The sequence below is a fragment of the Varroa jacobsoni genome, unplaced genomic scaffold (genome assembly GCF_002532875.2).
Source record: "Varroa jacobsoni isolate VJ856 unplaced genomic scaffold, vjacob_1.0 scaffold_768, whole genome shotgun sequence".
Taxonomy (NCBI): domain Eukaryota; kingdom Metazoa; phylum Arthropoda; class Arachnida; order Mesostigmata; family Varroidae; genus Varroa; species Varroa jacobsoni.
Window position 1 is genome coordinate 1 of NW_019213670.1, and position 15,087 is coordinate 15,087.

Consider the following 15,087-nt stretch of genomic DNA (forward strand, 5'->3'; position numbering starts at 1 on the left):
CTGCGTGACCGGTGGTTCTTTCTACTGCAGTCTCATATACAGTGTGGTACTAGTGGGTAGGTCACTGTTGCACCCCAAGTGCAGGGTCAATCTTTGCTCAGTCATATCAATCGATCTTTCTGTTCGGCCATACATTGCCGTTTGTAGAAAGTCTAGTTGGCTCTCGACGGGACGTATGTTGAGCGATTGCACCGTGCGGTACTATAACGAGCTGATGACTCTAAGAAGACGATACTATTCTTCATTTTTCCCGTTCGAAAAGGCATGGTCGTTGATAGACGCAATTTTGAGTGCCGGAAACGTCTAGGGGCCTGACAGATTGTCCGCTCCAGCTGTAGTTAAGGTAATGCAAAGTGCAGTATTATCTACCATTAAGGCAACACCAATAGCCACTTTTCGACTATACTGACTATTATTCCTGAGGCAGGCAAACTCTCTTTCTCTAGACACGACTACGGCGTACCTTAACACTAATTATCGTGAAACATGTGTGTCTAATAGTATCTAGTAACGGTTTAATAATTAGTTCTGCTTTCGAGAAGCACTGCTCCGCCATACGACACAGAATTAATAATGAATGAATTAAATTTATGTTGATATTTTTCAGCACAAGAAAGGCAAGCTGTCCTCCGTTGAGCGAAGAGGCGAACTCTGATGAAAACGATGAAGATTGGATTGGTGAAGAAGTGGTTTTTCATCCAACTTTGGCACAACCGTGGCATCATCAAGCTAATAATCAAATTGGCAATCAGTACGACCTACATAACCCAATAGTCGGGGATGCGCCTCCTCTTGGCGCGGGTGGTCCAATAGTAATTCCAGGACAACCTCGGCGACATTCGTCCCTTTCGACCCTGTATTCTCGGAAGGATTCGGGCGTCGTTACTGCCCGAAGCAGTATACAACTGGAATCGGTATGCGGATCTATTTAATAATAGTTTAGGTAGGCACCTTTACAGAAGATAAGCAAGCAGGTCGTCTGAACCTGTCTAAGACGAACCTTTTTCTGATGCATCTCAGCACCGTGCTGGTTCACGGTAAAGATGGATTGTTTTCATAGAATCAGATAAGTACGATGATGGATATAACCTTCGGCGTGTTGGCGTACACTTATTTAAATTGTCCATAGTTTCCATTTTCTACAAAATGATACATTCTACAATTCTTACATTGCAGCAGTTTCCTTAACTTCTATTACACGGTTAGTAAAAACCGAATGTATGCGTTGGAACATCTAAACGAATTAAATGTTATAACAAAACGCGCGAAGTTTCTGGCTAGACTCTGTTCAATGACGCCGCATTCAACGACCCCGTCATTGAGGCGGGATGTTTCTTCTGCGAATACTTGCACAAACTTTCTAGGAGACAATCATCGACAGTGATTTTCAATTATGTTGGCATTATTGTACAGGGGTAGGCCCTTTTCTTAGAGAGACCTAACACGTTTTTGTTGTTAGTTAATTGAGGGGCGTGCATTGAAACATCTATTGTTCGTTGTTTTGCCGGTCTTGAGCATGCGTACGTTTTTGGATTAATCTCATGCTTGTCTGCTTTTCTGCTTGACGATACCGCGTATATGTACGTACGCGTATATATACGCACGATAATGCGTATAGACGGCGGTGGAGATTAATGTCGATCGGCGGGGAAGAACGTCTACATCGACTGGACGCAGCTCAGGAGTGTCCTCAATAAGGGGCTACTCTATCTTCGGGGAGGATCCCGCTCTCTCGTTCAGACAACAAATCCGTAAGCAGAGCGATCTGCAGATGATTCGGTAAGTTTTCTCTGGCATGTTTTTACTCAGAGTTTGACCTTCGCCCAAAGAAATATGGCTATTTTATCCCATCTAAGCATAAGTCCAAATTTGCTTTTCTGGCCTTACATAGGCTTACATGGCCTTACATAGGGTGCAGCAGGCAACCGGTACACGTTATTCTTTGACAACGTCTTACAGTATTGTTGCGGCTCCAATTCTGGTAATCAATCTAGATACGTTGTTTTGTAGGATTTTTCTCATCATCGCTCATGTTACTGTCACCTCCAGACCAGAAAATAACGCTGAATGAAAACCCCTTGTATTTGCTTGAGCATATTAACATCCTCTGTACGTACGGTTTTGAAGGTTTAAGTCGATGAGAAGTTCCAGTTTCCTTAAATCATGTTACTTTCAGCGTATAGGGAAGCGACTTTTGTCAGCCGTTTTGCCTTCGTACCTACCATTACCCCGACTGGGCGAATCCGCATCATTAGTGCATGTTTAGTATATTGACACGTTTAAGTCATATAAGAACTACAATACATGATCTCTTCGAAACTGTAAGTTATTTATCTAAGGTATTTTTAATATTGGAACGCTCATGTTCTAAGCTGCCGGCGATCCGTAGCTCTCAATTCAGCTTCTGAAATTCTATCTAAAGCCTGGCCGTTTAGTAAAATCCGACTAAACGTTAGTGTTTGGGGGTAAGCTGGCTCGATATGGCCGCGTTTACGGGAAAGAAAATGCTGGCGTCCGTGGGTACGAAATACATCAGCACATAGCAAAACGATACGATGAAACGTGTATGGATATTTTCTGTTAGCCATGATATGGCCGAGTTACCTTTTCAAGGAATAAAATTATTGCTGCCTTTGGCCTGCCTGAATGAACCCATCAATTAAATTCAGCCTTCTGGACTTATAAGTGGGTCTGCTACGCAGGAAGGTAAAAGTCTATTTTATTAGTGGAGTAGTTGAATTCGTTTGATATTTACCTAATTGCGATGAAACGCTTACTGCTGATTATTTATAAAGATTAATGAGGCGTTATGTGAAACATCTGAATCTTAAATCGCCGCCTGAGAAATTCTCATGTACCTGTTCTGGTCGGCCAACCATCGGTCGACCAGTGGCCTTGGATCTATAGATAGATAATATAGTCGTCTACTGCTGCTGCTGCTGTTAACGTGAAACTTAAATCTAACGATGCTGACTCAAATAACGTATTGTTAGAAATGGTCCTTGCTCCTTTGGGATTGCAGTCAGTCGTAATTTTACTAGTTACATATCTTACTTCCATTAAATAACTGGAGCTCTTAAAGCCCTTAAATTGAACCGTTGCGGCTTGAATAAGTAGGCTTGTGTGAACGCGCGACTAGCTTTTGAAACCTATGGTTGAAATAGCTTTTTCTAACACGACGTTGTACTTTTTGTCTTATACATTTTAATAGTTAAACTTATAAATGTTCGACAATTTCAGGTGCATTCAACAGGACTGTGCAGACGCTGAACTTTTTGTCCATCCTCCGGTCCATAAATTATCGCTCTTCTTCAAGGATAACTTCATTGAACGTGGTTACCGGTGAGTTTTGTGTTTCCCATTTAGCGTAAAACCCTGTTGCCATTGAAAAGTCGGCCTATCTCAGCAAATGGTACATACGACTCGAGCGTAGCAAATTCACATACACGGGAGCGCGACGGAATTCATTTTTGGGTGTCACAAAAAACTAGCGAGAAAGCAAGCCGTAAATAGTACCGGACCATTTATAGGAATGAGTTCTCGATAACATATGATTAGGCGTCACCACTATCCTTCTCGATGATTAGACTCCTGTGGTCATCTTATGTTTTATAGGACACTGAGTACTCCGAAACCTACCACTAAATGCCTTTAAGGCCCTACCTTCCTTCCCGCCTATGGGTGTTCAACTCAACTGTGTTCTGGTCTGTAAATTGAACTAATCATTATAACAGTTGCAGCGGAGAGATTTTATAGCAAGCGGCATAAAGGTGTATATACGATAAGTATAAAAAAAGTATGTGGTACATGAAACGTTTCAGTGAAATTGCTTAGAGTTTGCTAAGAGATATGCTAACTATGGTAGTTTTCTAGATAATGTTTCATTTTTAGTTAGGGCTTTTTTTTAGTATTATCAACAAGCTAAACTGCGTCTCAGCGTTATGTCAAAAATAAGATTGAATCAATTGACATATTGCGTTAAAACGGGAACGTAGCAATATTGCACCGCCACTGTCTCACTCACAATCCGTCGGGGAAGTGTTTCGAAAAGTTACCGAAAAACACTCTGGAGTAAAGCACAGCTGCCCATTTAAAACCATACACATTTTAGTTTACAAGCTGTAGATAGTACGCAATATCTTTTCAGTACAGCAGGCCTGTCTGTCCTCTAATATGCAAATGTATGGAAATGATTTTAATGCGATCTACCTTGTAGGAGCATGTTCGAGCAAGACTAAAATATACTTGCACAATTTGACTAGTCTGAAGCCTACTAATTTATATATTCTCGTTTTCGAGGTTAAATTTTGAGCAGTAAGAAGCGTCCGATCTTGTCGTTGCTTCACGGAGGTAGTGGTTTCATGGAAAGCAAATACTTTCGTCGTTACTACCGGCCAAGTATTAAATAAACTTCCCTTTATTTAAATGAAATGAAAAAAAGCTTGTAGATAGAAGAACGTTAGATAAGAAGGTTCCATAAGAACCTTCAGTCGAGCGCTGGCTACAACGCCTAATCTGGCATAACTTATTGTTGTAACCGGATGGAATGAATAGTGTATATCTAAGTATCCATCAAGTCGTCTAGTAAGTAAAAGTCTGTGACATACACAAAATGTCTTAAGCCTTATGGTGCACTGCATTTGTATCGAAACTAGCTTTCAAAGATGGCTACGCGAATCTGTCGGCAATGACAACGCCTTTTCTAAGAGTTAAATAGCTTTCTAGGTAGGTGATATTGAAACTAGTTCGATACTTTATGACAGATTTGTGTATAAAATGTTAAATTTGTGATCTAACCGGCTAAATCTAAATATCCTTTTACGTAGAACTAACTATTTCTTACTAGTCGAGCAATGACTTATTTTTGCGTCAGATGATATCGGAAGTTATTAACGAAGTAGTTGGTTCGTTTCGAGGAGAAAGTTAAGAAGACCATGTTTTGGGATTTAAAGTGCCCGACCAAAATTATGATTAAAGTTAATACTAAATTGCATAACCTTTCCAGGGATAGACTTCTGGGCCGCGAGCTATATCCCACATTGGCGTCCCCTACGTTCACAGTCTATCTGTGTACCGCCGTGGCGCTAATTTTCTACTTTGTTTCTTTGGTCACTTGCTTTATGCTGTTTCCGACACCAAATGCAGTATTTTTGAGTTTCTGCTTTGTCGCATCATTCGCGCACATCGCCGTTGCAATGGTCTGCCTACGTGAAATTTTGGCAATGAGAGGAAATTGGCAAGCGAATGACTGTTTCACTGCAACCTTTCGGTGAGTGCGAACGCTGTCTATTAGGTAAACGCATAGGAGACGCGTTCTGACGATAATGAAGTTCGTGAGATATCGTTACTGTACTTGCTTTATAGAGTCCGCTAGTGATTATAAGTCAACCTTTAGGATATGTGCAGCTTTTCTGGAAAATATTCATATTTTTTACGATGTATCTATTTCTCTATATGGCTTTTAATCTCCACCTTCGTAATACTATCTGTGTCGCTTTTTACTAGAAATATCGAAGTGTTCGATTCAAGCTAACATCTTCCCTATATAATAACCTACTATACAAATCCGATTATATATATATATGTATATATCACTCTGACAAAAAATAATGTAGGGTTGAATTAATGAAATTAATTGAAAATTTCAATAGTGCAATTTGTATATATTCGCTAAAATTGTTTATCATTTGTAGCTTATTTTCCATAACTCTAACAAAGTGATAAGAACCCAGTTTGGGAGCGTGATGATTATCGTCCAAGTGTGACTACGAGAACTCAATTCATGCAGACGACAGCAGCAGCATTAGCCGGTACAGCTGCAAATTCGAACTGCGCGGGTTCCGTGTTAGGGAAACAGGGGTCTAGCTAGGCACCAAAAACACTGCTATACGTGACGTATCTGTCGTGTTGTTTGCTTGTTGGTTTGTAGGTACCTGATGAAATGGACGCCCCTGCATGTGGTTGGTCTATTCCTTCTGTGTGTGCCTATTCTGGCTGTATTCAGCAACTTCGCTTGCGACTCGTTCTTTAACAACTGGCAAGCAAGCGATGGTTTCTGCCTGTTGTCCTTCGCGTTCTTGCTCCACTTCACGAATTTTTCGCAGGTAAAATTCTGGTTACGATCCCTGTTCGCCACCGTCGCCGGATTAGCGCTGGTGATGTTTGTTGGTAAGCCTTAGTCTAAGCTTTACGGAACTAATGTTAAATGTCGTGCTAATTATAGCACAGCCTTTGAAACACAGCCTTAAGGCGTACGTTCTAGTTTCAATAGAATTGAAGGGCAGATTACTCACGCTTGAGTTTAAATTCGAAGTAAGACCTAAACCCGTCCGTTTTGGGCTTGTAAGTTAGTTTCTACCAAAACCCGTAACCCATTCACATCTGCTACGTAAGAATTCAAACAACTCCTTGTTTGAATTAGACATATTACAGCGTACGGAACCGATTGTCGGAAGACTTTATTGCGATCCTATAATCCCATCCCATGTTAGGTTTCTCCTTAAAATTTAAAACCATCTAAAGGTGACCTTAAAAATGGTAATTGGATTTTTGACTTTTCGTAGCCAGTAGCAAAGAAGTAAACATTCAGTCAGTTATACATAAAATATCAATCATCGGTCAAAAGTATTTGTATAACTTCTATTCGGTTCGTGCCTTCTGTGTCAAAAGTGGGTTTGACAATCGAAGGATAACGTTAACGTAACCTAATTGTATATTTTATGTATGTTGGGCAGGTGGGGTATTCTGCGACAGTTCACGCTGCACGGAAATATCTCGTCGCTCCTATCTGTGTCGTAATTCGGACAATATTATCTGGGATATTCTTGTCCACATTATTCTAACATCAATACTCGTTTGGTTGTTAAATCGCGAGTTCGAAACAAGTTTGCGACTGAGCTTTCACGGTGGCTGGCTCGCTTCACAGGACCAGAAACGCATGCAGGTCTATACGCATATAGTTTCTATTAGCTAGGTCAAAATAGGTTTAGACTGTCTTGCATGTAATTAGCCAATAGCCTAATTTTAGCCACGTGTCTATATCTAGTTCGTATGGTTTGACTCGTGATTAACTCAAGCACAAAAACTAACGTCGCGTGTTAGTTGTGTGTAAATTGAGGAGCGTCTTCGTTAGTGTTCAACCCGTTCGATGTGGGATTTGTCAATGAACTTTAATAGAATACTCAACTATCTGTATAGGGCGATTACTGGCCGTGTGGCCCGCAAGCGTAGCGGCCTATGTTGATAATTGTGACGGTGTAACCCTGTGAGAGAGAATGACGCAAGCGCATTGCCAACGACGTAGATAAAGGCCCTTCTAAGGCGTACATATGCTCTCACAAAGACATCGCAAACCATAAACATCAAAAAGTGAAGTCCAATACTGCGGGTAACTGTAATGCTAATTCTTCGGTTTTTTTTTTTTTTGTGAATTTTTTTCAAGGCTACGAGTAACCTAGCGAATGTAATCTCAGCTTCTTCATTTGACTCTAGTTTTCATAATCAAGTATTTAGTTGCTACTGAACGTATGCACTAAGAGTGATCCTATTGTTTAAATCTATTCCGATTTGTATAGGTGCTAAAGCGTCAAGCGGATTGGCTCCTTCATAATATTATCCCTCGTCATGTGGTCGAGCAGCTGAAAACAACATCTCGTTATTCGGAAAATCACCGTGAAGCAGGTATTTTGTTTGCATCTATTGTTAACTTCCACGAACTCTATGACGAAAGCTATGAAGGTGGTAGAGAGTGTCTCCGGGTTCTCAACGAGCTCGTTGGAGATTTCGATGAGCTTCTAAGCAAGCCACAAGTAAGTTCTCGTTTGTTGTTACTATCGTTTTGTTTATTATGTTGAAAATCGTCAAGCATCTTGTCTCGGTCTCGTATAGCCAAAGTGTCGTAGATATTGGTCACTTGCATAATCCGTAGTTTTATCAAGTTCCAGTGCAACTATTAGGACGTTTTCCTTAATCCTGGGACCGATACTATATGGGACTATAGCACAGTATCATCGCTAATTCAACGGCTGATTAGTCTTGCCGCAATAGCTTCTAAAATTTTCCGCTGTGTCCTAAGACAGAACACTTTCTAGATTGCATCATAATCTAAGCATAGGCCTTTCGCCAAGTCCATAAGTAGCATATAGGCCCATTTCTGGCCTATGCCTACGTCTTTGACATTCTGTGTATTTCGGAGACGCTTTTGCTCTATGCAACAGTAGTGTTTTACCGCAGGAAATAGACGCATTTACTTAAAGTAGCCATTTATCATTTTGCTATGGCCAATGCGTATCTGGCCGAGATTGAGTAGTTCTGCTTCGTCTACACCGACCTAACCTGGAAGATCTAGTCTTCGGAATCAGCGTGCATAGAAAAAAAACAATAACATCCGGCCAAAAATCTCCTGAAGATGATACTTGCGACCAGCGTATGCGCTAAAGATTAAACTTACGATATTACAAGCTGCTGCTGTTGTTGATTCTGATCTATAAGTTGCCTGGCTATTTTTCGCAGTTTCGTAACGTTACGAAGATCAAGACGATAGGCGCAACTTTCATGGCCGCCTCCGGTCTCAATCCAAAGCTCCGTCGCGAGAATCCGCATCCCTTTACTCATCTCTTCGAGCTAATCGACTTCGCGCTTGCCATGCATAAAGTTATTGAAGATTTTAATTTAAATTTACTCGAATTTAAATTCATTCTTCGCATCGGCTACGCGCACGGCGATATTACCGCTGGCGTTATTGGTTAGTACAGGGTCACTCAATTAAATATAACATTTTTTCTTAGCACAATCATAATATTTTGAGGCCTACATTCGACGCTGCCTCTAGACATTGCTTCAGACCTTCTTTAAGCCCTAAAACTACCGCTACTACCAAAAAAATAAATGTTCCCCGTCGTACGTCAACTTTACCTTACTTTAAGGATAATGTAATCAAAAATAATTAACTGGTCGCACTATTATTGTCTGCCTCGTTCCGTGATATTATGAGCTCAGTAGAACAGTAACACATTCAATACTGATGGCGAAACTTAAGGTAGACGGTGTGTAGATGGGAAAATTTTCGTTTAACCTTTCGCTTTTTACTAGTTAGATATTTAATTGATAAATTTAAATAAAAATTTATATTATCACACTAAACGCGTAACAATAGAAAAAAATGACATTTTGATAGAAAGCTTTCTGCGCATTGCACAGAGCGAAGAATCCAAAAATGGAAACACATTAAAAATTGCCCCAGAACGAGTTATCGCTGTTCCGAAAATACATTAGTGTACCACAGGTTCGACTTAGACACAAAAAAAAAAAAGAAAGAAAGAAAAAAAAGAAGAATTTCTAGTGTGTGCCAATATCTATACGTATTTTTTTTGCTTTTGTTATCAGGCACTACCAAGCTGTACTACGACATCTGGGGCGATGCGGTGAACACCGCTTCACGCATGGACTCCTACGGAATGCCCAACAGGATTCAGGTAGCGTAAGAAATATACTTTGTCTATCTTGTTTCGTCCTAAGGAAGAGAAGTGTGTGTATGCAATTCACGAGCAAATAATACAAGTACTATCTAATAGCACATCTTCTAATCTGGTGGATCATATAAGCCGGCAAGAGTAAGTTCAAGTCAGTATACGTTTATACTTTCAATTCTCAGGGCGGCATTCAAGAGGGCATACGTCTAAATTAGCTCCATCTAACGCACCCAGTCTGACTAAGTGTGGAGATAAGTTCTCCTAGTTGCTAGGATGCACCAACTGAAGTACGAATAGCGAGGTAACATACGCTTGCGTGGTCAGCAGCTTTTGTAGAGCCCGACTTGATTACATCGCGCATGTAAACATAACGGGTCCCTATTATAGATAAACATTTTAGCATTACCGGTGTAACCAATTAGATGGTTTTAGTAGAAGCTCTTACACACAATGAGCACGACCTCAGAAGTCCGAAAACACTTTACTTTGACTGTCTGTAACGAGGTAAGTAAGCAATGATATCTGCGCAAGATACCAGGTAACTGATTTGGTCGTTAGGTCGCTAAGTTTGATCGAGAGCGCTCTAACGGATCTGCTGATGCTGTATATCATAGGTGCCTGAGCATTGCCTACCGGTGTTAAGTGAAATGTACACCTTCAAAGCCCGTGGCTCAATGTACATCAAGGGCAAGGACCATATGAATGTCTACTTGTTGGAGAGCAAAAAAGGGAAGCAGCTGCACAAGATACCCTTCAAGCGACAGCAGACCATTCCTGCGCAACTTTAGAAAAAAAAACCTATTAAAAAAAACAATAAAACAAAAGAAATGTGTGCATGTATGTGTGTGTCTGTGTGTGTGTCTGTGTCTGTGTGTGTGTCTGTGTGTGCGTGTGTCTGTGTGTGCATGTGAGCGTGCGTGCGTGCGTGCGTGCGTTTGTTTCCACTGCATATCCAAAAACTACTCAAAAGGATGTTTATGTCAGATATTTATCCAGTGCTGAATATCTAAGCAATATAGCGATTGAACTTCTAATTTAATATGACAGGTGACGATGATCCATATGCTCTCTACTTAAGGCCGAGTGCGCATTTCTTGCAGCATTAAATAAAAACCCTGATTCCTGCCTGAACTAATCCTTAAGCTACACCCTACCGTTATTGCATCACTGGACTACGCGTAGGTGTTATAAGTCCATTTGTTATATCTACTAATAGCATTCTGTTCACAGTAAATATCTCTCAAGAAGTAATCCAACGTCGTAAAAATAACTTATAACTTCCGAAACGTTCGGAATGCCTTTGTCAAATACTGGTTTCGATCACTATAAAATGCAAAATACCGGACGTGATTGAGAACGGAAAAATGAACAGAGACCGATTTTGGCTCACTTGTGATATGTACATACACATTAAGAACCTAACAAAGCAAGCTACAGACACGTTATCTAGACACAGATAATTTCTACCAAAATTTCGATACAAATCAGCAAGACGCAAACGAAGGCCCCGAATTGTATTTTTAGCTAGACAAGTAATATGTTGGCGCTTGTGGTAGACTCGACCTGACCAGCGGTATAGTTTCTCTATGAATGATAACTGCATATAGAGTACGTGTAGACGCATTTGAAGCTGGAGAGAAAGATGGCAAATGCTTGTAGGCTCTTACGATATAACTAAATAAAGTAACTGACTGTACATTAATGTGGGGTGTGATGATCAGTCAGCGTGGTCATTGCTAGTTGGCAGTGGAAAGCGGACTGGGCCTTGCAGTAACAACAAAATATCTTTCCATTTCTCGCATCCTGAGCCAGGTTTAAGCGGGGCATTAGCGGGGGTGAACATACGAAAGAGTTGCTAAGTTAAAAAGGAGCAAGAACAGCTACGGGACCAAACTTATCGGCGAGAAATCATTGTGGCATAGAGAAGGGTGGACAAAATGGATCCTTCTCACCAGTGATGTCTACCCTTAAACTCTTGTCGAAAATGCAACTTTGCGATTATACCTTCAACTTATAAATAATACTAGCGATATTTTCAGGGGCCCATTAATAGACCTTAAAAAAGCTTTTCGTTATTGCAGAAGATAACATATTCATGAGAAAATGCTCTCCCGTTGCCATTAAAAAAGACACAACAAGATATCTATTTCAAACTAATCATCTGTATCATCGAGCACTCAGTCACTGATCATAAACCGTAAATACAGTTGTATGCATTTTTGTATAAAAAAAATAGCCTCGGCACGATCGATATATTCTGCAGTAGAGACGATAACCATGCCATGGTAATGATGAGGAGCGCGTAGTTCATTTGCAGGGTCAGCTTGTCCCGGTCAGTTTATACGCCTAACAAACGTGTCTAAAGTTTAGAGGCAGTTCTGATGTCATTATATCTGGAGTGTATTTATCTTATCATTCGGATGGCTGTAGCTGAGTGACCAAGCTACTGTGTTCGTCAACATTTTCTGGCGTCATGGATACTTTATCATCAACAATTGTTTACAATAACAACTATGAAACGAAATCAAATTGAATGGAGTATATGTCTCTTGTGTTCGTGCAGGAGAGGAACTCCACGATTGTGACGTGGCGCTACGATCGCTGTTCATCGCAATTCGAATTAGTATTAGCAACAATAGAAACGGATATGTACGCAATCAGTAACAACAACGATTATTGCTATACTTAAGAATTGTTGCTAATACTGTTACAATTGCATATTGTGATTAGTAGTATTGCCTTTTGAATTACCGCTGCACGATGAGATATGAGATTTATCACTAGAAAAATCTACAATTAATTACTCAACAATTGTTAGCGTTCAATTTGCAGTGTGAGACCAGAAAGAAACAAGGCAACAATGTAATAACTAACAAATATAATAACAATAATAATACTTTACTTATATTCGTATGATACACAGTAGTATTTGTAGAATAAAGCCATTTTTATTGTCCGTAAATGCCGATGTAATTTCTGTTTGGAGCTTGCTTGTAAATGCATGTATTGTAGGTTTTTTTTCGTCATTAAACACTATTTCCTTTTTTGGTGGCGCCCACTAGATTCGGCCAGTTAGGCTGTTACGTCGGCTTACTAATAAATAGATACAGGGGTATCGAAAGAGTGGGGTAGATGGCAATGTTTGATTCGATTTATTTGCGAGATTTTATATGTATGGTCATCTCTCGTATGAAATGATCGATTGCATCAAAGGTAAACTGCGCGACGCAGAATAAATTCGAATTCAAGTCTCCGCATGAATTATAATTTTCGTCCTGTAGTTTTTTGAATTTAGAACGATTTTTTATGTGCTATGTTTAGTCAAATCAATAGCACTTGCGTAAAGTGCGTAACGTAAAAATAAATTCTAGATAAGTTTGTGCAATTATTCGCCTTTGTATTACCATATTTTTTCGGTCTAAGCTGCAGACGCCATGCGAATGTTTTATTTTTTTAGCGTGTACGAACTAGACTAAGCAAATCAATGAATAATTTCGAAAGTAGAACAGCTTGGATAATTAAGATCATTCATTTGTATATTATAATGATCGTTTAAGTAATCAAAATATACAGAACATTATTGTATTTGTAACGTTCAATAGCCTGCCCGATGTTGCGCAGGCTATTAAGAAAAAAAAAAGTTAAAAAAGGATGACAGTTTTTAAAATGTTGTCTATAGCTTTATATTTTTTATTTTATGGTTTCTTCGTCTCGAAGTTGTAAATGGAAAACGTCTTTCATGCGCAGATAGGATTAGGCAAAAGCGTCGTTAACCTACCTCGTAATAGAAATTGTTCCATTCGTTACTGACTTTATTTTGGTAACGTAAAACATGTCTACTTTTCAACAGATACAAAATGCCACTCATCGTCTAACCCTATGATACTGAATGGCAAAATAGATCCTCTGAAGAAATTAAGCTTAGCCAGTGGATAGTAAATCTGATTTCGTCAGCCACTGGATACTATAGAACATCTAAACTGTGAAAAAATAACTAGATATTAAGCTTTGGAGATACTGCTCATTCGAGCCGTCAATCCCCAAAATATACTATGTGTCTGTAAAACAAGATTTTTCCCTATACTTTAGCAAGGAGTGCAGCCTTTCTGTGCCATAATTGTAATTATTCTAAAAATCAGATTTTGCCTACGATAAAGGTGTCCACTTTGTGGACTACCTTATTTTTACCATTTTGGCAAAGCCTAAGGTAAGGTGAACTGACCAAACCAAGCCAATGACAGCTTTTCTTGCATATGGTCACCTTTATCGGAAAAAAATTGCGTCTCTAACAAAAAAGGACATTGCAGTACCTCTTGCTAAGCAATGGGCAACGAGGCGTCCAAGCGGCTTGATGTAGAAATGTCACCATTTTAAAATAATACATCGTAAGTTTGTATAATTTAACTATTTGAATTATTTGCGAAAAGTAACTGAACTCAATCCAAGTAATCGAACTACTGTCAGGATCATACTATCAAGCCTGTACCCCGGCATTTCAAACTATAGAAAACGGCACATTTTGATTCAAGTTCTAACGTATCCTAGGTCCCATCAGGGTACTGAATACATTTGATGAATGACGCTTAAAGGATATGTCATAATTGCGGCACAATCGTGGTATCTAAGTTGTATACGAAATGTTGCTTGCAAATCAGGCAAACCTTGACGGGCTATTTGTCGTAATGGACATGCTACTCGTGGAACCAGTCCTTTCTAAAATGAAGCAACAAACTCGTCATGACAAAGTACAATACGTCATTTTCGAAATTTTAGGTATTGTATAATCTCTTTACGTTGTGCAAAGCGTCAACGAAGCTAAAAGCTCCTTTTTTACTCGAAATCGGCATTTAGGTTGTTGCGAACTTCTAAAAAACCTGAGGACAGTTTTTGTGAGACAAATTGTAAGATCTCAATAAGGTTTAGAATTGAGGGGCTCCAAAATTTATCAAATGGTTAAAAATAATTTTTTTTTCTTAGACAGTAATTAACAGACGTTTTGGAAAGGGGAATATCAACTGGTGATTGGGTTGTCCGGATAAGCTCTTACGCTCAGTCTATTTAAGACGTTTGCGCCTTTTTGGCCGTTTTCAGTCCTTACATTTTTAGGACTTTTAGCTTGCTAGATCAAGAAGAAAGAACTGGAAGAATAAGTTGCTTGTAAGAGTTTCCGCATATTCTGTTGATCTACCGAGAGCTATTTCACTGAAATCGGTTTTCTCCGATAGTACCAAGTCGTAACTTCGTACAGGTATACAGGCTGCAAAGGTCCTGCGATATCCGCTGAGCGTAACTTATGAATCAATCGCAGAATCATTGCGTTTACGTTCGTTCTAGTATCGAACGTTACAACTATCCACTTACAAGGGGACTTCAACCATGACTATGCATAAATTACTGGCTGTCCCGTTTATGTAGGCTCAGACTGTGCTTCAGGCATTGGTGCGTAAAATGATTCCATTTCTGTAGTTACAGTATGGGCAGCCTCGCTGGTCGACGTTCATCGAGCCTTCCTACCATATCGCGTCCGTCATTTGCAGACACGGCTCTGCTAAAATTGGACGTCTCTCGGTTCCAAGTTGAATGAGTTTTTGAAAATCCGCCGGAGAAGCTTTAGGGA

At 39.8% G+C, this 15,087-nt stretch overlaps 1 protein-coding gene across 1 annotated transcript; it reads left to right on the plus strand.

Moving 5' to 3' along the window:
- Positions 1-607: 607 nt before the first annotated feature.
- Positions 608-12,432, plus strand: LOC111263474 (adenylate cyclase type 9; the record flags this gene model as incomplete). Its single annotated transcript, XM_022838574.2, is given in 10 exon segments — positions 608-914; positions 1,619-1,779; positions 3,241-3,342; positions 5,006-5,269; positions 5,930-6,168; positions 6,735-6,943; positions 7,575-7,808; positions 8,512-8,743; positions 9,385-9,473; positions 10,085-12,432. Coding segments are annotated over 10 exon segments (2,011 nt in total), but the record flags the coding sequence as incomplete, so codon positions are not given.
- Between the last annotated feature and the right edge of the window lie 2,655 nt (positions 12,433-15,087).